The 26961-nt window shown below is 43.8% G+C and overlaps 1 protein-coding gene across 6 annotated transcripts in view; it reads right to left on the bottom strand.

Moving 5' to 3' along the window:
* The window catches only part of NPRL3 (NPR3 like, GATOR1 complex subunit), a 76431-nt gene that overhangs the window by 28227 nt on the left and 21243 nt on the right, over positions 1–26961 (bottom strand). For 5 of the 6 annotated variants that reach the window (XR_008846972.1, XM_056534515.1, XM_056534511.1 and 2 more), the window contains 3 exons: positions 24229–24303; positions 12237–12390; positions 9979–10060 (listed from right to left, as the gene is read on the bottom strand). Coding sequence is in view for 5 of the 6 variants with exons in the window: in XM_056534515.1 (XP_056390490.1) it covers positions 9979–10060; positions 12237–12390; positions 24229–24303 (311 nt within the window). In the remaining variant the exon portion in view is untranslated. The remainder of the gene's footprint in view (positions 1–9978; positions 10061–12236; positions 12391–24228; positions 24304–26961) is intronic. The other variant, XM_056534513.1, reaches the window with a different exon arrangement.

Here is a 26961-nt window from a genome sequence, read left to right as displayed (position 1 = left end):
CGTACAGCATAACTGCCTACTACAGTAGGGCAAAAAAGTATTTAGTCACGCAATTGTGCAAGTTCTCCAACTTAAACAGATGAGAGGGGCCTGTGATTTTCATCATAGGTATACCTCAACTATGAGAGACATAATGAGAAAAAAAAATCCATAAAATCACATTGTCTGATTTTTAAAGAATTTATTAGCAAATTATGGTGTAAAATAAGTATTTGATTAAATAAGTATTTGATCAAAAAGTTCATCTCAATACTTTGTTATTTACCCTTTGTTGACAATGACAGAGGTCAAACATTTTCTGTAAGTCTTCACAAGGTTTTCTCACACTGTTGCTGGTATTTTGGCCCATTCCTCCATGCAGATCTCCTCTAGAGCAGTGATGTTTTGGGGCTGTTGCTGGGCAACACAGACTTTCAACTCCCTCCAAAGGTTTTCTATGGGTTGAGATCTGGAGACAGGCTAGGCCACTCCAGGACCTTGAAATGCTTCTTACAAAGCCACTCCTTCATTGCCTGGGCGGTGTGTTTGGGATCACTGTCATGCTGAAAGACCCCGCCACGTTTCATCTTCAATGCCCTTACTGATGGAAAGAGGTTTTCACTCAAAATTTCAGGATACGTAGCCCCATTCATTCTTTCCTTTACATGGATCAGTCGTCCTGGTCCCTTAGCAGAAAAACAGCACCAAAGCATGATGTATCCACCTCCATGCTTCACAGTAGGTATGGTGTTCTTTGGCTGCAACTCAGCATTCTTTCTCCTCCAAACATGACAAGTTGAGTTTTTACCAAAAAGTTCTACTTTTGTTTCATCTGACCATATGATATTCTCCCAATCCTCTCCTGGATCATCCAAATGCTCTCTAGCAAACTTAAGACAGGCCCGGACATGTACTGGCATAAGCAGGGGGACACGTCTGGCACTGCATGATTCGAGTCCCTGGTGGCATAGTGTATTACTGATGGCAGCCTTTGTTACTTTGGTCCCAGCTCTCTGCAGAGCATTGACTAGGTTCCCCCGTGTGGTTCTGGGATTTTTGCTCACTGTTCTTGAGATCATTTCTAATAATCGTTCCCACAGTTGATTTCTTCACACCAAGCTGCTTGCCTATTGCAGATTCAGTCTTCCCAGCCTGGTGCAGGTCTACAATTTTGTTTCTGGTGTCCTTCGACAGCTCTTTGGCCATAGTGGAGTTTGGAGTGTGACTGTGTGAGGTTGTGGACAGGTGTCTTTTATACTGATAACAAGTCCAAACAGGTGCCATTAATACAGGTAACGAGTGGAGGACAGAGGAGACTCTTAAAGAAGAAGTTACAGGTCTGTGAGAGCCAGAAATCTTGCTTGTTTGTAGGTGACCAAATATTTATTTTCCTCCATAATTTGCAAATAAATTCTTTAAAAATGTGATTTTATAGTTTTTTTTTCTCATTATGTCTCTCATAGTTGAGGTATACCTATGATTAAAATTACAGAGAAATTTTAAGTGGGAGAACTTGCACAATTGGTGGCTGACTAAAAGGAGATTTTTTTGTCCTCACCGTAAAATCTCATTCTCGCAGCCTTCATTGGGGGGACACCTTACTGATGGGTATATGCTCTTGCCACTAGGAGGCGCTGACACTAGGAAAAAATGTCGGCTCCTCCCTGGCAGGATATACCCGCCCACCTGCAGTGAGGTAATCAGTTTTGTCCCAAAGCAGTAGGAGAAGCCAACAAAGACATATGTCCGAAGGACCCTAGAAAGGAATCCCGGATAAACAACCCAAGAACCGTAAAAAATTGTCCGGAAAAAATATGAAGAAATGGGTGGGTGCAGTGTCCCCCAATGAAGGCTACAAGAAAGAGATTTAACGGTGAGTATAAAAAAAATCTCCTTTTCTCGGTCGCTCTTCATTGGGGGACACCTTACTGATGGGACGTACCAAAGCAGTCCCCTAGGATGGGAAAAACAACCACCAGAGAAAAGCCCTATCCCAGGGGCCCGCCATGAGCACCCAGAAGGCAAATAGCCATACTGGTGTAATGCGGATAACCTGAACGCCCTCCAACTCGGGAGGACATGGACCCTGAGGGAAGAAAGGAGCGGCAAACACCCTGAAAAGGAGGGCATCTTGGATACCGGAGAGACGGACATGTAAACTGGAGATGTAGAGTCACCTGGAAGACGAACTCCTGAAGAGTAAGGAAAACATACGTCCGCGAAAACCCTCCGGACGACAAACCTCCATGAAGAAGTGAAGGAGTGCAGAACAGAAAGACTGCCCCGACTAATGGGATCGCGGAGGAGTCTTGGCCGGATCACTACACATGCCCAAGACCTGAACCATCACCAAGGCCCAAGGAACCAGAAGAGCCGCCTGAAAACAAGGCATGCCACAGCTTCCTAAGACAGAGGCCAAGCCAAGGAGACCAACCAGTCTTAGACCCCAGTGGTCCGAGCGGACCAGAGCACTCTAAACAATGGGCTCGGAGGGAGAAACAAATGAGAACCCAGCTGGGATTCTCAGGGTCTGGGCACAGGAAGGATGACTCCAGAAGACTTTGGTGTCAGTGCAGTACAACTGACACAGACAAAAGGGAATGAAGTACACACCCTTTCAGGGAGATTGTACAAACTTCTCCAACAGAGGAGACAGCCAAGATGCATGAGTAGCAGTAGATAACCAAAAGGCTGTGATAGTGGACAGCAAGCCCACAAGCCTAGACAGGAAAGGGCTGTGTTGAATGCTCTCAGCAAAAACAATGAATGCCAGATACTCCACCTATACAGTGGGAACAGCGAGATGGCATCATTTTGGAGGCAGAAAAAAAATCAGCAAAATAGTCCATCCAGAGGAGGGAAGACAAGGGTGGTCGAGATGAAAATTCAAGTACAGACACATGCCAAGCACCCTGATCCCTGCACCCCTTGTGGAAAAGGGCTTGGCAAAGCGCACCAGGCGCAGTAGGAGCAGGGAAATGCTGCCCCACAGCCACGGGACAAGTACTGGGCCCAATGGCAACCAACGCTGTCCGGAGGAGCCACCTTGTGTACCAAGAGGGATCGGAATCCTGTACACTGGAGCTGGGCAGAAACTACAAGACGTGTTGAGAACCATTCCAGACAGTGACAAGTAGGTGCCTGAGCCACCCCGGACAGAAACCAAGGAAAACATACCTGGAGGCATAGGGAGGAGCTGAACTGACTGTCGCCCCAGCAGGCCCCATGTCAGAACAGAAGTGCTCAACCGCCGCAGAACTGCAGAAACAAAATCGCCGGAGACCCCGGGGCACACCCCACCGAACAACAGGAAAGGTGGGCTCCACACCTACAGGGTGGTCCAAGAATATGTAGGAACACAGACATGGGTACCCTACAATAGCAGTGGGGTACTAAGACTGCGGACACAAAAGAAACCGCAGACATCCAAGGGACCAGCAGGAAGAGAGGTATGCCTCTAGCAGACCAACAGTGCAACCTAAGAAAGGAGAACAGAGTGATGCTGCTGTTGCTAAGAAAGTCCCTAGGACCTGAAGAAAAAAAGCCCACACCCCATCTCCTAATGGCACCAGACACCAAGGCTGCAGACGCAGACTCAGGAGTTGAAGAATGAATGTGGAGCAGTAAAAATGCAGACAGAGTGACTTACAGGTAGAAAGGGTCCCAAGAACCAACCAGTACACACTCTGTGGAACTGCACCTGGAAGAGAGACACTGGACTGCAGCCGGGGCATCGGCAGAAACTGGGGAGGTGACCAGGTGGATTAGAACACCATGCAGACACAGTCTGGCTATGTGGCAAAGGGACCGTGGCTACGCCGAGTCCCGCATATGAAAACACACAGTGAAGTGAGATACCAGCCTGTAGACAGAGTAGCAGGCAGCAGAGAGGGACCTAACCAAATAGGTAACTCTGTAAACCAGTATGTTGTGAATTGTATAAGGCCCATGGGGCAACATGGGGAGACTCACTTGAAACTACACCATGGTAGTGGGTAACCTGAAAGTGTATGGTAGTTGACCCGACATAGTAAGCCATGCAGAAAACCATCTGGCCGGCAGGTAGAGGATTCCTGAGCACCCATGGTCACTCCAATCAACCTCCCTCTAACACTATGGCTGAGAAAAGCTGGGCAGGCACCAATGCAGATAGGCGGGGGTTAATTAGCCGATGTGTGGAGTGGAAAGGCACAGAGAGTGAAGAGACTCCTGGGGGGGCTAATCATAAGTCCAGAAAGTCTTGTATGCAACAATGGTAGAAAGAAGAAGATTGCACTCACCCGTCGGAGGTAAAAACATTTTCTTTATTGGATGCTTGCTAAAACATGCTGAGGTGGGGGTAGAGAGATGCAGTCAGCATAAGCTGACTGAGGCCTCGGCCGGTCAGTCAGCTTATGCTGACCGCATCTCTATACCCCCACCTCAGCATGTTTTAGCAAACCTCCCTCTAAAGCGGGGTACTGGAGTGCGGCCTAACCAACGGGCGACCCGGTGGTGTAGAAAAACCAACAGATGACAGATTGTCCAACTGGAATCAATCCCATATACTTGTAGGGACCCTACTTCAGATCCCTCACCCAGCAGTGAGGTACAGGAAACCTGGCTACGTCCACAGCAGCCCAGGTCAGAGACCGATGGCGGCGGTAACAGTGTAGACAACAGTCTGACTGAACAAGAACACCCCCAGGCGTTTGGCGAAAAGGAAACAATCAGACAGGCGATAACTGTGCCCCTTTGCCACTGTCTGGCTTAGTGGTATGGGTCCATAGAAGACAACGAGTCATTTCATCGGCACCTCGCACGGCAGTGAGGTACCGGTACTCCAGTCACGGATACATCAGCCGTTTGATGTATGACAGGCGGTGTAGGCAACCATGCAGACCACTGTCTGGCTTACTGGTATGGGTCCATAGCAGACAACAAGTCATCCCGTCAGCACCTCGCCTAGTAGTGAGATACCGGAACTCCAGCCGCAGATACATAAGCCGTTTGGTGTATGACAGGCGGTGTAGGCAACCATGCAGATGACTGTTTGGCTTACTGGTACGGGTCCATAGTAGACAATGGGACACTCCGTCGGATACCTCCCAAAGTAGTGAGGTACTTGGACTCCAGCCGCAGATACATCAGCCGAATGATGTATGACAGGTGGTGTAGGCAACCATGTAGACCACTGTCTGGCCTACTGGTATGGGTCCCCAGTAGACAACGGGACACTTCATCGTGCACCTCGCACCAGCAGTGGGGTACCGAGTGTGAGACTACTGTCTGGCATAATAATATCAGGTCTAATGCCACGCAGGAATATTCCCCTGAGGACCATGCGCTGGATGAGGGGATCCGTAGCGCTAACTGCGGATGCGATAGCCTGTGGAGAAGGAAATCCCATAGCACGACATGCCAATAAAACCCCTAGTATGGATGGCTAGCAGACCTGACAGATGAGGAATCTTAAAAGAAACCTTAAGAGTCTGCCAGGAATGCAAAAGAACTTTCCCATTGTATACCACTCAGTGGTAGAAGGGAACATATTGCTGATATATGACCCCCAACTCCAAGGGGACTTGAGTCCCTGTAACAACCCGCCACGGCGGTTTTCATGTGCTCCATGAAGTAAGCAACAAAAATCAAACTGTAATACAAGTGTTGGCCACAAGAGGGTGCCAAACATCAACAAATGGTCTGAGTGATCAAGAAATATGTAAATTATTATTATTTTTTATATGCATTAAAATATAAAATACATGTCTGTTATTATATATTAAAATATGGAAAGGGGACATTGAGTGCAGGGCACCCCGCAAAGCGCTGTCCATAAGCGGCAGACAGTAAGTCCCTGGAGGAGCGACGGGATGGGACAATAGCGGCCGGACAGCGAGCTCCCGCTGGGCTGCTGCTGCGGGAACCAAGTACTTTTGCCCACGCCGACCCCAGCAACGGGGAAGGAGGGCGGAACAAGAACCTCCAGCAGCGGGCGAAGCGGAGAGGAGGAGCTCTGATCTCCTGGCTCGCGCGCTGAATCGGGGAAGGAAGAAGGGTGGAGCTATACCGCCGTAGTGGGGAGCTGGGACAGGGAAATAAGAGAGGCGGCCATGCGCCGCACGGACCCTGGACTCCCGGCGGCTGAAGTTCTACCTATGCCGCTGTCAGGCATGGCACAGTGCGGTCGCCAACTCGCACAGAGAAATAACCAGCGAGAAAGAACAGCGAGGCTGTTCAACGGTGAGGCGGCAAAAACTTCTGTGGAGGGAGCTGCTGCAAAATGCCGGAAGCTGTCCTACACAGGACCCAGTATGCATAAAACACAGCAACCCCCAGGGGACATGAGGGAGCCCCAATATGAACCCCCAATAAAGGACAGAGTCCCACAGTGAGAGGGAGGGAGGAAGAGCGGGGGGGGGGGGGGGGGATATATACTCACCTGTCTTCTTATACTCACCTCAAGATGTCTTCAGCCAGCTTTTTAGTGACCTGCATCACATCATGCTGTGACAGACAGGATGAGCAGGGAAAATAGGGGGACTCGGACCCTAGGTGCAACCCCAGGTGCTGGCTGTTGGCAGGAAGGGGTTAAAGGTGCATTTTGCTTTATGTCCCATACCCCTTAGCCACATATGGGGGAACAGATAGCGCCATGCTCCTGAACCCCCAACTGAAAAAAGGAAATAAAAGGGAGTACAAAATCTAACTAAACAGCCCTTACTAGAAAGCTATAAAAACAAGACCAGGTCTAGGGAGCTCGCAGACCTGTGTCTTGCCTCCTGCTGACATTAGCTAAAACTGATTACTTCACTGAAGGTGGGCGGGTATATCCTGCCAGGGAGGAGACGACTATTTTTCCAAGTGTCAGTGCCTCCTAGTGGCAAGAGCATATACCCATCAATAAGGTGTCCCCCCAATGAAGAGCGACCAAGAAATACTTTTTTGCCCCATTGTAAATTCTGATCTCTAGGAGCCAACTGTCAATGTCATATCCTCAATGCACCGTAACACTAAAACCCCATAACATTCAAGCATTCCCATCTATCAAAAAGATCTAATCCACTATAGAAGAATACAGAAAAAATAATTTCTACCCATGACAGAAACATACATTACTGTATTGAGAAGTCAATGACAATTTGTACAGAGTATCTAAATACGGTACGCACATATCAATTAATATTTTGTTGAAATAGATGCTTCAGGTAAGTCTGGACCATACCCTATGGGCCAGATTTATCAAAGAATGTCTATGGTAGAGCTATTTTCCCACGTTTATATGAGTGGTGATTTGACTAGCGTGCATCTTATTTATCAAGAAGGTGCAGCAGGATGATGAATTTTGCGCATCTCTGCTGTGGTGGGAAAAGCTCTACCACATACACTTTTTCTAGACACTTGTGAGGGAGGGAAGTAGACACTTTCCCGGGTCCTGAATTTGGCAGGTTAGGTGTTTTTACTTACTTTCACAGAGCTGCCGGGACATTTTTACTTGAATTTTAGACGCTACAATCAAATTTGATTGCGTTGTCTAAGGAGTTAAAGCCGTCTTTCTGGCATAAGAGATGGGTCCTGGTGGCAGATAGCCACCAGGACCACCCAGTTATGACCCACACTCAGCTCCTGAGCATGTTCTAGAAGGGGAGTGGGACACTGTCGTCCGCAAGAGGTTAAAGGTTGAATTGTGGAAGGTAGAAATTATTCTCACGCCTACTGGTAGGCGGTATAGCTTTGCGCCTAAAAAAGTACCTACCTGCGCACAAAATAGCGAATTTTGACAAAAGTCGCAAAAGATAAATACATGACCACTGCATGGTCAAAAACAAAAAGTTCTACGGGTAGGCAAAAAGAGTAAAACGGTCTATATCAAAAGAAGCATAAAAGTCGCTAAATATGCTGCTGGCGCCTGAACTGCGCCAATGCGTCAAAACATAGACAAAAAAAATGCTCTAAAAGCAATGATAAATCTCCCCCTATGTGTATGTTAAGTGCTAAAGTTCTAATCCACAACTTATTAATGCAGAATTGCCAACAAGAAAAGGGTACAGTTCAATGGTGTGAACATTGCATGACAAATTACTGGCACAATTGTGTGTACATTGGCCACTGCACACTTGCATAGTTTCCTCATCATGTACTAACCACACTGTTAGACTAAACAAGATATGGATTGCAAAATCTATGGCACATTCATTGGATCGTTAAAAAACAAACAAACGCACACGCAATTGAGTTCAGAAACCATGTAGAAGTCCAAACAAAACCCTAAACATGTGAATGTGATCTAAGCATTCCAACTAAACACAGGGGGGAAATTTATCATTGTCTGTATATTAATTTATCCCCCCGTTTGCCTGTTTGTGTATTTCCTCACATTTAAAAAAAGGTGAACGTTCTTCATGAATAGCAAAGTATATATGGCGCTCCTCTAGTATTTTGAGGTGGTATACTGGACCTGGATCATCAAAAATTTGCATGTAGAAAAATTAACTAGAAACACCAGTCATTGTCTGAGTACACCCTAAAATTCTGTGAATTTATTCATATATAATATAGTACAGTACTTCTGGCACTGAGAATTTTTAAAATTATCATTGATTATCTAGTGTTACTCAGTTCATAGCAACTGTTTTACTCTCAGTTTAGGTGCTCTAATGCCTTATCAGTGGATTAAAAAAACAAACCTTTCAAACAGCCACTAGGTGGTGATGTTAACTGGAAAATAAGACTACATCTGCAGTATGTCATGTAATGTAAAGGGGCACTGCCACGTAAGAAATGTTTGACGTTCTGTAGAGACACGTAAAAAATTTTGATCGGTTGAAGTCTGAGTGTTCAGACCGCAACCTATAGCTAGAACTAGCTGGGAGACGAGCACGCTAAGCGAGACAAACTTTCAATGTACCGTATAGGACGCACCGGCATATAAGACGCACCCAATTTTAAAGGTGCAAAACCTAGAAAAAAAAGGTTCTGAACCCAACAGTGATCTTCAACCTGAGGACCTCCAGATGTTGCAAAACTACAACTTCCAGCATGCCCGGACAGCCAACGGCTGTCCAGGCATGCTGGGAGTTGTAGTTTTGCAACATATGGAGGTCCGCAGGTTGAAGACCACTGGATAGGAGGTAATACTCACGTGTCCCAGCCGCTCCGGACCCGTCACCGCTGCCCTGGATGTCACTCCATCGCTGTTGCCGTGCCCCCGGGGTGTCCCCGTTGCTCCGGACGTCTTCTTTCCTGGGATCCTCGCTCTCCGTCATCACATCGCTACGCACGCTGCTCCTATTGGATGACGGGACGGCGTGCACGACGACGTGATGATGTCGAAGGAGAGCGCCGGCCATGCAGGGGATCCCGGCACGGAGCAGACACCGAGGAGGCAGGTAAGGTCCCTCCCGGTGTCCTATAAGCTGTTTGGGACGCCGCGATTTCACAGCGGCGGTCCCGAACAGCCCGACTGAGCAGCCGGGTGAGCGTCACTTTTCCTTCAGACGCGGCGGTCAGCTTTGATTGCCGCGTCTGAAGGGTTAATACAGGGAATCACCGCGATCGGTGATGTCCTGTATTAGCCGAGGGTCCCGGCCATCGATGGCCGCAGGGACCGCGGTGATAGGTGTGTATTCGCCGTATAAGACGCACCAACTTTCCCCCCCAGTTTTAGGGATAGAAAAAGTGCGTCTTATACGGCGAAAAATACGGTAAGTCTCGGCCAGCCCCACTTTTCTCCCACCAACTTGGTCCCACCAAAAATTGGTCAGGGTCTAAACACACAGACCCCAACAATTAAATCTTTTGACATGTCTCTACAACATTAAGCGACACTTTAAAGTGAACTTTAGTTGTTTCCCCACTAGGTGGCGATGTTAACTGGCAAATACCAGAAAGCTACAATTAAAAAAAGGCATTACCCACAAAAAGGAAAAAAGTAGAAATGTACTTTAAAAAGTATGATGGATAACATATGGGTTGCTAAAGTAAAATAATAAACGTGTAAGGCACGGACATAAAACATACCTGTCATAAGCCTCCTTTAAGTCTCTCGCAAGTTTGCACTTTGGTAAAATATGGTGGAATAGTGACTGTGGACCCTCATCTGCTGTAAAATTACACATATATTAATAATGGTCTAAAAACATAATAACTGTGCTTCCAAAAGTAAAAGATGCCTGGGTATGTTCACATGGAGTGTTATTGTCAGGAGATATGGTAGTAACATTATTTGCTGATCTTGTGTTACAAAAGTAAAAAGTACCGCTGTGAAGTAAAATAATGCAGGTGTGACTTCAGATAGCCCAAATATCCCACTGGTGAAAGCAATATGGAGCTACCTGCAGTCACACTGGAGCAGACAGCCCCATAAAAGAACATACAGTGGACAAAACTATTGATGATGTTGAACTTTCAGGATATGATCAAAAAGAATATACCTTATATACACGCAGACAACAGCATTTTGCATGGAATGTTTTATCTAACTTGCAGCTCCCATCCACTTGTTAGGTTCGCAAATAGTGATGAGGAGGCAATCAATGATGATCTATTGGCTATTTGAGTAATAATATAAGACTTAGTAAATACTTATGTGCAAAAAAAAAATAAAAAGATTTATATCACAAAAACCCTTTGGAGCTCACGTCCCTCAGGGGCTGAATCACTTTTGCTAGTGGATCCCCCCTTAATAACTTTGTTATTTCTCCTTCAAATATCTGTTTATAATCCCTTTGGTGCTCAAACATATATATCGTATATACTCGAGTATAAGCCGAGTTTTTCAGCATGATTATTTGTGCTGAAAACGCCCCCCTTTGGCTTATACTTGAGTGAACTCTCCGTCTGTCAATCCCTTCTCAGTGGTCTTCAACTTGCGGACCTCCAGATGTTGCCATTGGCTGTCCGGGCATGCCAGGAAGCTGCAGTTTTGAAACCTCTGGAGGTACGCAGGTTGAAGACCACTGCGGCGTTCATCATCATCCAGACCCCCCTTTAGTTTTCTACTCACCTCCCATCGGTAGGAAGGAAGGGTGAGCTGGTCTGGGCCATCTATGCTGCAGGGACCGTAGACTGGACTGCAGGTGGGGAGGGTTAGTCGTTGCGGGCTGTCCATTTTCCCCGGGGGGGGCCCACTTCTCCGCGCCTGCCCCGGACTAGTGACGTTGCCTTGATGACGACACACAGGGACGTTCATGCGCAGCGTCCCTGTGCGTCGTCTAGGCAACGTCACTAGTCCGGGGCAGGCCCGGAGCGTGGAGAAGAGGGCTCCCCTGGGGAAAATGGACAGCCCGCAACGACTAACCCTCCCCACCGGACGGTCCCTGCAGCATAGATGGCCCGGACCAGCTTACCCTTCCTTCCCACCGAGGGGAGTAGAAAACTAAAGGGGGGGGGGGGGTCTGGATGATGACGAAGGCCGCAGTGGTCTTCAACCTACGGACCTTCAGAGTTTTCAAAACTACAACTCCCAGCATGCCCGGACAGCCAATGTCTGAAAGGATTGACAGGCGGTGATGATGAAGGGGGGGGGGGGGGGTGATGACAGGGTCTGGATGATGACAGGGGGGGGGGGGGATGATGTATTTCCCACCCTAGGCTTATAGTCGAGTCAATAACTTTTCCTGGGTTTTTGGGGTGAAATTAGGGGCCTCGGCTTATATTCGGGTCGGCTTATACTCGAGTATATACAGTAGTGGTATTTTTAACCACAAAGAGATGAGATCCGGTCACAATGTGATAATTTTATATCACTGATTAGACCAAGGGATATATAGAGTAGCCCTCTCTAAATTGTTATTTGTGTGTAACCTATAGTCTTGTGACTATCTGTTATAGGACACTCCTATCCTTTATCCTCATCTAAAGCACGGGCTCTCTATTTACATCCTCTATACACCACATCTCATGCCTATGCCAGTTAAAAACTAGTCACAACTATACCTCCCTGATGTTTTGCCAAAGTGCCGAGGTATTAATTATTATCATTATTATAATTATTATTAAACAAAACCTTGGCCCCTGAAATGAGTCAAGAAGTATAATGAGTCAAGCAAGAAGATTTTGGCTGAATGAACATTATACAGCTTTGCACAACTGGTCGTGCTTTGGCTAGCCTGTAAACTACAGTGTAGTGTGCATGAAATCAGTATCTATACATAAGTTATGAAACTACTTGTGTCAGCAGCACTAGGCTAGGAGGGATTTACAGTCATTAATTTGAACAATGAATGCCTCCATTCACTGACTGCAAGCTGAGGGTTTGTAAACTTTCTATTACTCACTTTCAGACATTGCAGACACTTCATCCTGTATTGCCAGGATCAGCTTGGCCTCTCTGGTTAGATACTGGCAGCGGCGCTCCTCGTGCTGCAATACAATGGCAATCCTTCTAGACAGATTGTGCAAACAGTTTATCACAGAATGGTCTGCATTTGCCTGGAAAACAAGGAAAGAGACAACCATGATTCAGAGAAAGGTGTAATGCTGTTGTAACACAAGGCAATATCAAACATTATAATGCAAAGTTTTTTGGGTGTAATCAATCTGCGGTTCGTCCGAGAATTCCAGTACGCTGTAGACCCCTAATAGCTACATCCGATGTGCAATAATGCTTGAAAGAACAAAGAAGTGTGAAACACTCAAGGAGTGTGAAACGGAGAGCAATAATAATAATGGTAATGTGTGGAGAAAAGCACACTAAAATGAAGAAAAACGAAATGATCCAGCACAGCATGCGCTCGAAGCGCGTCAAGATGGCACAGACCTTGTAAATAGTGTGTTACCATGCTGGTTTTATAGAGGATTGAATAAAGCTGTGAATTTTGTCAGTGCTGGATCATTTTGTTTTTCTTCATTTTACAACTGTACAAGGTCTGTGCTATCTTGGCGCGTTTCGAGCACATGCGCTCGAAGCGCGTCAAGATTGCACAGACCTTGTAAATTGTGTGTCGCCATGCTGGTTTTATAGAGGATTGAATAAAGCTGTGAATTTCATCAGTGCTGGATCATTTTGTTTTTCTTCATTGTTGGACATACAGAGCCTGGGTGAGGATCCGCGCACGATTCTATGAGGGTGAGCTGGACTTTCCTTTACTTTCTTGCATGTAGAGTTGTAAAATACATTTATTGGTAGATCTTTAACATTAAAAATGCCCAAAAGTGGATGCCGGCTATCCATTCTGGTGTTAGTAACAAAGTTATAAATGGAGTAATAGATAAAAGGTTAGTAAAATGCAATCATAATCATAGTCATAAAAGTCACAACTGTAACTAGATGCGGGAATGTTCAGACTTCAGAGTGATGTAAGTACAGAAGCGCTGGAGCCCCTGAATACTGTGCCCACTGTGGGACGTTCATCCTGTAAAGTTATGTAGCGCCACATGGCGGTCGGCAGAAATGAAAATAAAGATGAACGTCCCCCCCAGTGGCCACGGTATTCAGAGGCTCCAGCACTTCTGTACTTACATCACTCTGAACATTTTGCATCTAGTTACAGTTGTTCATGGAAGGGGATTTATGACTATGATTGCATTTGACTAACCTTTTATCTTTTACTCCATTTATAACTTTTTTTTATTAACACCAGAGTGGATTGCTGGCATCCACTTTTGAGCATTTTTAATGTTAAAGATCTACCAATAAATGTATTTTACAATATCAAACATTATGCTGAATCACATGGAAATACAGGGAATGTATTTAGAAGGAGACAGCAAAAAACTGTAAATGTTATCTGATGCACTGGGGCACTACATAAAAATGTGTATTATATCACTCATACATATACAGTGATCCCTCAACTTACAATGGCTTCAACATACAATAGTTTCAACATACAATGGTCTTTTCTGGACCATTGTAACTTGAAACCAGACTCGACATACAATGCTACGGACAGTCCAGATCTGCAAAACGTGTCAATGGCTGAAAGAACAGACCAATCAGAATGGGCATTTCACTGGTAAAACCCCTGTATTACTGAAGTGCATGCACTGACTGGTGTCTGGTAGCGCCCCCTACAGGGAGGTATTACATGGTCTGTACTCTACCTGTGCAGGGTTAGCTGCTCCTTTGGACACCAGGGCAGCTCCATTTTACCTTTTTAGGACACTGTACTTTACAGGACCCTGAAGAAGCTCCTGTCCTCTACATAGACCAGCGTTTCCCAACAGGGTGCCTCCAGCTGTGTCAAAACTACAACTTTTTCCTATTTTTGGATGACATTTTGGTGGCTTTAGAACCAATTACCAGGTTTCCATAGAGTTATGGTCTCAACAGACAATGGTTTCAACATACAATGGTCGTCCTGGAACCGATTAATATTGTAACTTGAGGGACCACTGTACATGGAGGGCCCCATATAGGGAAACATTTGAAATTTAGTATAGGAGCGGTGGGGACACTATGCTGATATGACAGAAAAGTACAAGGTCCGAAGTGTAATTGGAGGAGTAAAAAGGGAACTGGTGTAATCTTGCCACTGGATAACTCTTATGTGTTCAGGGCTAGACTTCCAGCCACCACACACTACTCCACCATACAGTTTACAAAGTCCCCTGATAAACCGTACTTATTGTACTGGAAAACCCGTCAGGACAGTACGTAATTCAAACAAGTTTGGTTGCTGTGAGACCACCACACTTTTGTAATTATCCACTTTTCTGTAAATAAGTCCCTTGTGATTGAAGGGTACAAAGAAGGGTACCCATAAGATTAGAGTCAGTTGTGCATACAGTGTAGATACAGATACAAGTCACCCCATATGAGGTGGGAATTACAAGCCAGGACGGAGGTCATATGAAATACTGGAGGACAGAGTCATGTGATATGTAAGTCACTCTATGAAGGTTATCTGATTATTTACTAGTGCACTATTAGGCTATGTTCACACGCCGAAATTTAAAGCACCATGGGGGAGATTTAGCAAAAACTGTCCAGAGGAAAAGTTGCTGAGTTGCCCATAGCAACCAATCAGATCGCTTCTTTGATTTCTCAGAGGCCTTTTCAAAAATGAAAGAAGTGATCTGCAACACTCTTGCTCTACATAGGTTTTGATATATCTCCCCCATTGATTCCACTCAATGATAGGGACATTTGGTGTGTGTGTGTGGGGGGGGGGGGGATTTATCAAAACCTATGTAGAGGAAGAGTGGTGCAGTTCAATCAGATCGCTTCTTTCATTTTTGAAAAGGTCTCTGAGAAATGAAAGAAGCGATCTGATTGGTTGCTATGGGCAACTCAGCAACTTTTCCTCTGGACAGTTTTTGAAAAAATCTCCCCCATGTTTAATGGGATTCCGTTGTCCCATTCTGCGACATCTTTAAATTTTGCAGACTAAAGGACGGAATCCCAATGAACTCAATGGGGCTTTGAATTTCGGCAGAATTCTGAACACAGAAATTTGGACGAAATTCCGTTCAGCCAGCTTTGTGCGGAATTATTCCGCTGTGTGAACATAGCCTAAGTCTGTGCGTATCTATCATCCTCGACATTTGGATTCCTTAGGGTTTTAGAAATTGTAATAAACTGAAATTGTTATCTAGTTTTATCTGTCAGTAATAGTTATCATGGGGGCAGGGAATATTATGAGTGTCAGGTTGGTATCCCAATGAAGAATACCACTGCCGGCCTTGACAGGAATAAACCCATAACCCACTGACATCCAGTGGGACCTTTTTTTTTTTTTTAGCAAATTCGACTTGAAACCAGTAGAATCCCATTGTCACGTACAATAAAAAAACATGTACTATAGTTTCTGTGTGTCTCTGCACCTTTCTATGGATGCACCTGAACAGTCACATTATATTGATGCCGAGAGAAGGATGAGCAGAGACGTTGACATGGGTGACATGCACAATAGTATGAGCTGAGAACTACTGCACGCTTCTATTTTAGTGTGGATATTGCTGCAGCATATGGATTTATAAAGTCTCATTCATTTGTTTGGTACTGTAGTCTTCTGTGGATTTTATTAGGTTGAGTCCAGAGGTATAAATCTGCAGCATTTCTGCCCTGTGTGAATTAAAGGGGTATTTTTTTTATTTTATTTTTTTTAAAGAGGTTATCCAGGAAAAAAACTTTTTTTTATATATATATATCAACTAGCTCCAGAAAGTTAAACAGATTTGTAAATTACTTCTATTAAAAAATCCTAATCCTTTCAGTACTTATGAGCTTCTGAAGTTAAGGTTGTTCTTTTCTGTCTTAGTGCTCTCTCTGATGACACGTGTCGTGGGAAACGCCCAGTTTAGAAGCAAATCCCCATAGCAAACCTCTTCTAAACTGGGCGTTTCCCGAGACAGGTGTCATCAGAGAGCACTTAGACAGAAAAGAACAACCTTAACTTCAGAAGCTCATAAGTACTGAAAGGATTAAGATTTTTTAATAGAAGTAATTTACAAATCTGTTTAACTTTCTGGAGCCTGTTGATATATTAAAAATTTTTTTTTCATGGAATACCCCTTTAATCAACTGGTGCCAGAAAGATAAACAGATTTGCAAATCACTTCTATTAAAAAATCTTTACCCTTCCAGTACTTTTTAGCAGCTGTATGCTACAGAGGGAATTCTTTTTGAATTTCTTTTTTGTCTTGTCCACTGTGCTCTCTGCTGACTCCTCTCTCCGTATCAGGAACTGTCCAGAGCAGGAGAAAATCCCCATAGCAAACTTATGCTGCTCTGGACAGTTCCTGATACGGGCAGAGGTGTCAGCAGAGAGCACTGTGGACAAAACTAAAAAGAAATTCAAAAAGAAAAGAATTTCCTCTGTAGCATACAGCTGCTAAGAAGTACTGGAAGGATTAAGATTTTTTTAATAGAAGTAATTTACAAATCTGTTTAACCTTCTGGCACCAGTTGATTTAAAAAAAATAAAAAAATTCCACCGGAGTACCCCTTTAAGCCTTGAGTTAGAGAAATGGTTCACAACTAGTGTTGAGCGGCATAGGCCTTCGGCTGTCCGGGCATGCTGGGAGTTGTAGTTTTGCAGCAGCTGAAGCCACACTGGTAGCGAAATACCAGTGCACCCCCTCTGACTACTCACTAAATAACAACATGATATTATATTGTGGAGACCCATGTAAACTAAAATAAAGTCAATGGTCTGTGCTAGTTGTTAGACATAGAATATGACATATATTACCTTATCAATATATTATTCTATATGAGCTTTATATACAGACATATCTAGCTCCAGGGACTTCTAATGGAGGTAACATTACTGGGCGACAACAACAAAGAAAAACACAAAAAGATGCCGCAAACACTGGTGCTAGCAGTCTGTGGTGTAATCCTTCTAGGAATATGTTCCTCATACTGTTTTTATAGAAAACCACATTGCTGTACCACATAAAAAAAATAAATTCAAGTTGAGTTTCCATTGTGGCTTATCATTATGGTTTCTCAATTTAAGTGAATGGGGATAAATGCCTAAAAAGCAGCCATCTTGCCAAAAATGACAAAAAAAATGTCCTTCGAAATTCTACTCTTTTACGCCACTCAGTAAACGATCCTCCATAAACTTGATAAACAGTGCTCTGCCTTGACAGAATTGATGCATGTGGATATAGTCATCCGGTATATAGTCTTTTTAAGTCATTAAACATTGCCCTCACTGTGTGGACCCCAAATTCTAAGTCTAAGTAGCTGTTATACAAGTGTTCTGAGTGCTTCTGGCTACCTCACTTACTTGTAGGTGCACACTGGAGCCCTATGTGCCCTGTTTCCTTAATCCCCTCCCGATGAATTTCTGACTATTACCGCCCGCTCCCGCAATGTGTGTGTTCCTCTACCGCCCGCTCCAGCAAAATGTGTGTGTCCCTGCTCCCACTAACAATAATGCAAATGTTAGGGCTATGCTAAATATGGTCATTGCAGTCAGTATAAGTGGGCACTTAAGGGGGCTGTGAAAAACTATAAGTATATGTAATAAACTTGTATTGTCTTACTATATATATATATACAGGGGTGTGGAAATTATATAAAAAAATACTTGTCCACGGGACTAAAATGGAGCAAAATCTACTTGTCCCTCATGACGATCCACTTGTCCCGGCCAATTTTCGCTCTTACGCTCTAATTTTTTTCTCCTCGCCCTATAATAGCCATAACTACCTACTATAAGGATACCTTTTAATTTTTCATTAACATATTCTCTGAACCAAAAAATATATATATATTTAGGGAAGTGAAATTGAAATAGTAAAAGATAATTTTGCAGATTTGGTGGTTTTCTTTTCTGCGCCATTTACATTGTGGTTGAGATAACATGTTATTTTTATACTTTAGGCGCCTGATTACAGCGATACCAGATTTGTATCATTTACGTCATGTTTTACTAATTCTGGACTTTTTCAAAAAATTTTAATTGCCATTTTTTAACCCCTGTAGCTTTATTTTTTTTCCCCCATGCCAGGCTGTATGAGGGCTAATTTTTTGCGCCATAATCAGTTTTTTGTATCGGTACCATTTTGGTATTTATCTGACTTTTTAATCGCTTTTTAACTTTTTTTTCTGGGATATTATAAAAATTGCAAATCTGTGGTTTGGTATTTTTTTACATTTACCGCACGGGATACATAATGTTATATTTTAATAGGTTGTACAATTACGCACGAAGCGATACCAAATATGTTTATTTTTATTATGTTTACATGTTTTTATATAGGAAAAGGGGGTGATTTGAACTTTTAACATGGAAGGGGTTAATGCAGCGGGCTTCAAAACTGTGGCCCTCCAGATGTTGCAAAACTACAACTCCCAGCATGCCCGGACAGCCAACGGTTGTCCTGGCATGCTGGGAATTGTAGTTTTGTAACATCTGGAGGGGCACAGTTTGAAGACCACTAGGTTAATGTGTCTTTCAAACTTTTATTAAAACTTTTTTATTTTATTTATTCATTTTTTTACACTTTATTAGACTTATGAGGAATCATTAGATTCCTCAGACAGATGAATAGAGTTCTATTGAACTCTATTAATCTGTGTGCTCTGTGATCCATTGGTAGAGCCTGGTCCAGCCAGGATCTATCAATGACAGAGGGACAGGAGGAAGCAGAGGTAAGTCCTCCGGCTACCTCTATAGTGGATCGCCCCCCTGCGATCGCGCTGCGGGGGGGGATCCACCCCACTAGCCCACCAGGGAGCATTCACATCTCCCTTTAGACGCCGCTGTCAGCTTTGACAGCGGCGAGCTAAAGGGTTAATAGCCAGCCACGGCGATCGCCACATGCTGACTATTAGCGGCGGCCCCCGGCTACAGAGAACAGCGGGGGGCTGCAGAGTATGTAGCGGGCAGGAGTCCGGAGCCCGCTCCATACATACTGTAGAGCACCGCAAGCATCTCCCTGTGCAGATGCGCCTCCTCCCCTCAGCTCTCCGAAGCTACAGCGGGGGGGGGGAGTGAAGGCAGAGGACGCAGGTCTGCATGGGGAGAAATAAGCCACGCCCCCTCATCTCCCCCCGCACATCTGCAGAGCAGGGGAGAGAAGACAAATACACAGCTTCTATCTCCCCTGCTCTGCTTCCGGGGACACAGGCTGCAGAGTATGGAGCGGGCAGGAGTCGGCAGCCCGCTCCATACAGACTGCAGATCCGCCGCACTTGTCAGTTCCGGAGCCGGAAGCCGGGATAAGGGCCCGACAAATTCACCTGCCCGGCGCCCAAAACTGCTAGTCCCGGGCGTCGGGCGATAGAAATTCCACATCCCTGTATATATATATGTATATATATATACTGTATTTTTTGCCGTATAAGACGCACTTTTTCTTCCCCAAAACTGGGGGGGGGGGGGGGAAGTTGGTGCGTCTTATAAGGCGAATACACACCTATCGCGGCAGTCCCTGCGGCCATCAACGGCCGGGACCCGCAGCTAATACAGGACATCACCAATCATGGTGATGCCCTGTATTAACCCTTCAGACGCGGCGATTAAAGCTGACCACCGCGTCTGAAGCGAAAATAACACTAACCCGGCTGTTCAGTCTGGTTGTTCGGGACCGCCGCGGTGAAATCGCGGCGTCCCAAACAGCTTACAGGACACCGGAAGGGACCTTACGTGCCTCCTCGGTGTCTGCTCCGTGTCGGGATCCCTTGTTGCGCACTCCGTCCCGTCATCCAATAGGAGCGGCGTGCGTAGCGACGTCATGGGGGCGACAGAGAGCAAGGATACCCAGCAGCAGAGACGTTCCGGAGCGACGGGGACACACAGGGGACGTGGCGACAGTGATGGAGGGCGACATCCAGGGCAGCGGTGACGGGTCCGGAGTGGCGGGGACACGCGAGTACTACCTCCTATACCAGTGGTCTTCAACCTGCGGACCTCCAGATGTTGCAAAACTACAACTCCCAGCATGGGAGTTGTAGTTTTGCTAAATCTGAAGGTCCGCAGGTTGAAGATCACTGTCCTATACTTGACATTGTATTTGGTTCAGAATCTTTATTTTCTAGATTTTGATCCTATAAAATTAGGTGCGTCTTATATGCCGGAGCGTCTTATATGACAAAAAATACGGTGTATATATATATATATATATATATATATAGATATATACCAACTGGTGAAGTTATCCAAGGTAGGCTCCTACTACTGACAGCATATCACCTCAGGGCTGCACTAGTACCACCAGATAACTTATGGCGGGGGAAGGAGGCAGCAGCGCAGGATAAGAGTTTGCGCGTTCACAGTGCACACACACAGTGTGATCCTGGGTGAGCTCAGTTGGGACTCCTGACCGTAACAACTTTATTACATTACTGCCTAAAAGTTTTTTTTTACTGGGTCCTGCAGGACCTGTGGGATCCCAATCCTGATGCAGGGCTCTGGTGCACATAGTCATTACCTATTACATAAAGGGGCTTTTATAGCATATTAAATGGATAAGCCATACAAATGTAGATGTTAGGGCTCCAAATGTAGGGATCCCCACTGTGCATGATAATAGAAGCATCTGGTTCATATTTCCAGTGCATATATGATCACTCTCTATTAAAGTCAATGATAAATACAGAATCAGCTGTCAGTAAGGCTGCGTTCACACGGCCGTCTAGACCTGTCCCGTTCTTCTCCCATCAAAAATAAAAACGGACAATAACGGATGCAAACGGATGACATGAAAGGCTCATCCGCTGTCCATAGACTTCAATGTTAAATTTACTGTATTTGGGTTTTTTTTTACGGAAGAAAAAATACTGCATGAGCAGTTTTTTCTGCCGTCAAAAAAACGGAAATGAGTGCAGACGGGTACAAATGGATTTAAACGGATTGTAAAAAAATCCCATTGACATGAATGGGATTTTTTTAAAACCGTTTTTAATCCGTTTACAGCTTGAAAGAACGGAACCGAAACGGGATAAAAAAAACAGGGACAGACAGCCGTGTGAACGCACCCTAATTCAGCTGTATACAGTTACAATTAAGACTGGGACCCCAGTTCTCCATATTGGTGGGGGTCCTATTTTCCTAAATCCCAGAAATCTGGCACCCAGTGGAGGCTTAATAATCTTATTCACACAATGTATAATTACAAATCGCTGTATGCTCTGATGATGATGATGACACAGGTAAATATGTATGATTTAACAACAGTGCACAAAGTGGTTATTGGCATGATTCTTTAACATGGTGGACCCTACAAGCAGTGCTCAGCCTGTGTAACACTTTTATATTGTCACATGTGTCACATATGTCATAATCATTTCTATAGAGAAGATATTAATGATGATGTGAATTCTTGAGCTCCTCACAGATGGGCGCACACATGACTCGCCATTCTATGAACCCTGCAGAAATGATGTGTCACGATTCTGTAGGGGCTGATTCGCAGGGATGGTGTCTGGATTACAGGAACGCAGGGAGGAGGTATACAGATAAGATATGTACAGTCCTAATTCTGCTTTATCACCATAGGGTGTCTTCAGCTGCTATACTGCTGACTAATATATTTACCAGAGGAACAGTATAGATTAAAGAGGAAAATTTAATCTACAAGTTCAGGAGGACACGCCTAATGTCTGCTGGACATCACCGTATCTCACCAAACAGATACACGGGGGGAGCCATATTAACTAATCCACCGTACAGTGTCTGTAATAATATTACCATTAACATTTCCTCTTCTTTCTTGTTACACTGATATATTATGCTTTAATATGTAGAATATGCTTATATTTATATATATATATAAATATATATATATATTTATATATATAGTGGTCCCTCAAGTTACAATATTAATTGGTTCCAGGACGACCATTGTATGTTGAAACCATTTGTATGTTGAGACCAGAACTCTATGGAAACCTGGTAATTGGTTCTAAAGGCACCAAAATGTCATCCAAAAACAGGAAAAAGTGAGGATTAAAGAGAAATAAGTAGATAACTAATACAGATAAAGCAAATCCTTACATATAAAATAAAGAAAGATCTGCTGGGAGCTGTAAATCACTGTCTATGTTAGCGTTTCCCAAGCAAGGAGCCTCCAGCTGTTGCAAAACTACAACTACTACAAGAAATATTCCGCTCAGAAATGACGCAAATTTTAGTGCAAATTACCCTCAATGGGGATTCTACTGTCCTATTCACACAGAGCAATTTCCACAGTGGACATTCCTCAAAATTACTAGACAGGTCTTTACATTTTGTGAAATTCCTTTCAGAGCCCCACTGACGTTAATGGGACTCGAGCGGAATCTGTGTTTTGAAAGCACAGAAATTCTGCTCAAATTCCGAAAAACTGCGAAATCAGCAGCCTGCTTTTCTGAGCGGAATAGCAGAAATTCCTATATAGCGGTCAAATTGTGGCCTAGGTGTGGCCACGATGAATAAATAATTTATCACCTGTCACTCCATACATTTGGGGTACAAGGGACCCCCATTCTCTCATCAGTGGGGGTGCCAGCAGTGATCGATAAGATCTCGGTCCCCTTTGCTGTCACTAGGTAATAAGCTATAATATGGGGAGCAAACTGTGAAACAAACTGCTGGTAGCTGAAGTTCATTCATAAGCATACTCTCACTTGCAAGTCACAATGATTTTCGGCTTCATCATGAGTGCGATGCGACTATTTTGAACCCTTAATGCATAGTATTTTATAGGTCAAAAATCCCTGCAGTCAGACTTATTTGTAAATACTTTGCTTGTCTTTTTTCACTCGGGATACATATTTTTGAATCAGTCAAGGTTTTGCAACCTTTCGCCCTGTTCGTGGTGATTTTTTCTTCCATAGATCACCTCCAGATTTTTCCTGCTTAACCCCTTCATGACCCAGCAAATTTTGATTTCTAGCTCATGTTTTTTTCCTCCTCACATTCCATAACTTTTTTGTTTTTCGACTGACAAAGTTGTATTAGGGCTTATTTTCTGCGTGACGAGTTGGACTTTCCAATTATTCACTTTTTTTTTTTTATCATACAATGTATTACAAAGCCAGAATAAAATTATAGGCACGGCAAAATTGAAAAAAAATATAGAATTGCACAATTTTGTAGGGCAATAATTTTTTCGGAGTTCAAAATACGGTAAATCTGACATTCCAAATGTATTCTATGGGTCAGTACGATTACATCACGGAGGGCTATGGGACAACTAGACACCAGGGAATAGCAGCATTTAGTGTTTAAATGCCGTGATCTGTATAGATCACGGTATTTAACCAGTTAAATGACGGACCTCGGTGCAATCGCCGAAGTCCGTCATTAGTCAGCTGCTGATAGCAGCGGCATCTCCCGGTCATGATACGGACCCGACCCGCGGGCCCCCGTCATGGCCGCCCACCCGACCCATGACGTACATGTAGGTCATGGGTCGGGAAGGGGTTAAAAACACGTGTAAATGTGTGTTTTGTTTATTTGGTGCATTTTTTTCACATTCTTCAATAGAAGTAATTAATTAATCACATGACTTGTAACAGAAAAAAAAAGTAATAACAACGAAAAACATGTGGTCCAAATCACACAATCTTGGAAAAAAAGGCCCAAAAACTGCATCGTGAATCACCCGCAAAAAATCCTATGAAGAATACATTTGTAAAGGAGGTCTTAGAAAGTCCTATTATTCTGTGTGTTCAACCAGATAATAAAATCCACCTGAAGGGGATGCAGAAAATTTTAAACCCTATTTTTTCTACTGACTGTACCCCAATATATTTTGTGTGCAGAAGGCAGCAAATCTGCATTACTTGGCAAATAAGTATCAAATTAAATTAGAAATGAACATAAAAAAATGTTTTATTCCTTTTAAAAGAATTTAACAAAACCACAAAATGCAGTGTCTTACCCTCAGGGCAAAGACGACATTAAAGAGAATCATTGTGGGTGTTTCTCTTTTTGGTGAAGGATCTGTTTTTGACACCTACAACACAAATAGAAACATTATAAATATATTGTACAATGTGCGGTTTTACTTCATACTAGCATACCTATAGAGCAGTGGTCTTCAACCTGCGGACCTCCAGATGTTGCAAAACTACAACTCCCAGCATGCCCGGACAGCCAACGGCTGTATTGTACAGAACTTAGCTATGCATAGAGCTATATACCAACTAATCACCACCAGGGGGAGCAATCACAGTCCAAGGAAAGAGGGAAAACACCAAACATGCATATATATATATATATATATATAGAAGAAACAATCCAAATGAAGAAGCACCATGCGTGGCTGTTGCCAAGGATTCCAGATCCTGTTGGGTGCTCAGCTCCAGGGTCCGACTCAGGCCCCAAGTAATTCACGAAAAAACAAAGAGAGTGGCACTCCAAGTACGTGTAACCCCGTGCGGGTGTATTTATTCACACATCTGTAGAAAAGCGCAACGTTTTGGCTCCTCAATAGAGCCTTGAGAAAGGCTCTATTGAGGAGCCGAAACGTTGCGCTTTTCTACAGATGTGTGAATAAATACACCCGCACGGGGTTACACGTACTTGGAGTGCCGCTCTCTTTGTTTTTTGGTATATATATATATATATATATATATATATACACACATATATTATATTATATATTTGTATAGATAGATAGATAGATAGATATACATATACATTCTTTTTTGATGGGAATAAAAAAAAAACTTCTGACTGCCAAACAAAAATATAGAGCTTTTCTCCTTTGATGTATTAGGGTATGTTCACATGGCGGAATTTTCACAATTCTGCACAAATTCCTTTCGGCAAAGCTTGCTGAACGGAATTGCGATCAAATTTCTGTGTCCTCTAAACACAGAATTCTGCTGAATTTCAAGCCCCTTTGAGTTCAATGGAATTCCGCCTGCAATTCCACAAAATTAAAAAGTTTAATTCCACTGTGTAAATGGGAGAGCAGAATCCTACTGAAGTAAATGGGCAGCAAATTCCAGCGGAAGTCCGCCCAGAAATGTTGCTGTGTGAACATACCCTTAAAGATAACTGTCAGGTCCCCAAGGCCAGTGTTCTGATGCAGTTTTCCTCTGCTCTCTGTGACGCTGCATAGAGCTAGAAAATAACTTTGAAAGCCGGCCGCCATGACTGCTATCTAGATAGGGGAAGGGGGTGCAGCATCTTCCAGTCATGTCCACCACACCATCCTCTGCCCGTCAGGCTTGACGGACAGCCTGAGTGCATAAGTTCCTGGCGCTACACCCTCAAGATCTGCTTTTAGGACTAAACCCCTATAGAAAACATGGTAGAAAGTGTAGTTATTACCAAAGAACCATTGTAAATGGGGTTATCCAGCACCAGAAAAACTGATTTCTTCATAAAACTGCACCACGTTTGTCAGCAGGTTGGGTGTGGTTTCACAGCTCCATCTATTTCATTGAATGAAGCCAAGTGTGTGGTGTGGTGCTGTTTTTGGAAGACATTAGCTCTGTTTTTCTATTGCTGGATAACTTTCTTTGACAAGCCATAATCACCACCTAAAGATGATTCTCCATCTATTAGTTAGATCAGTTTATAACACAGATTCCCCTCATTGCAATGTTTCATATGTACTAAAAGGAAAAGCTTAAAGTTTTGTCCATTTATATATGTCCCCTGCACAGAGAATTTAGTATTACCTGCAGTCCATGACCATATACATGCATGGTTGGCTGTCTTTCAGAGTGAAAGTTGATCTTACTTGGTGGCCGATCTGCCTTATAGAAAAAAGGGTCATCCCATATCTAATGTCCTTATATCCAAACACTTATGTGCGCTATGAAGCCCAGAAATAACATGAAGGTCCCTGCAGCTTAGGTTTAATGTGATATGGAATGTCATGTTTTACTTCAGCAGTGGCGTCACCAAGGGGGGGGGGGGGGGGGCCCAGAGGGGCCATGGCCCTACATCATGCTGTGCCCCAATGCATGGTCCCAATTTAATTCCCCCAGGGTCGGGGACTGTGCCTACCACGTTTTATTTTTCATTTCTTTTGTTTAAGTTTGCGGCTTCGGACGCTTTGTCTCTTCTCTGACTGTGGCGCATCTGGTGGCTAGGGGATGGGATTGTATTTATTATAGATGGAAGTATATAGGATTTGTATAAGTGATAGATGTGTGTGTATGTATGATAGATGAGTGTATGATAGATGTGTGTATATATGATAGCGTATGTATGTATAATATATGTATGATAGATGTGTGTGTATGTATGAGATGTAAAAACTATGTGATACAAAAGAGGAATACAGCAACAAAATGGTGGTATCACCAGCTCTGCACATAAAACACTCCCAGACGAAGTTGCGTACCAAAACGTACGTTGGAGTGGTGCTATCCCAGTCTCTGCCATTACTGCTGTACATCTTTATATTGGTCTGTATCCCTGCAACATACTACCTCTTCTCGTGTTTACATGCCCCTTGCACTTTTTATTATATGTAGCACTTGGATCTCACTTGAGATATATGCAATATTTCTATGTCAATGTGCAATCATTTATATATGTGCAATTTGTGTGCTGTCTTACATTTTATCTTTTTCTAGTTGCATTGTAGTTGATACAGTCAACAATTTACTATATATACCACAGCTTATGTTTTATGTGCAGAGCCGGTGAT

This window comes from Hyla sarda, chromosome 8, assembly GCF_029499605.1.
Source record: "Hyla sarda isolate aHylSar1 chromosome 8, aHylSar1.hap1, whole genome shotgun sequence".
NCBI classification, from domain to species: domain Eukaryota; kingdom Metazoa; phylum Chordata; class Amphibia; order Anura; family Hylidae; genus Hyla; species Hyla sarda.
Note: the sequence above shows the minus strand (reverse complement) of the source record. Positions and strands in the feature narration are given on the sequence as shown.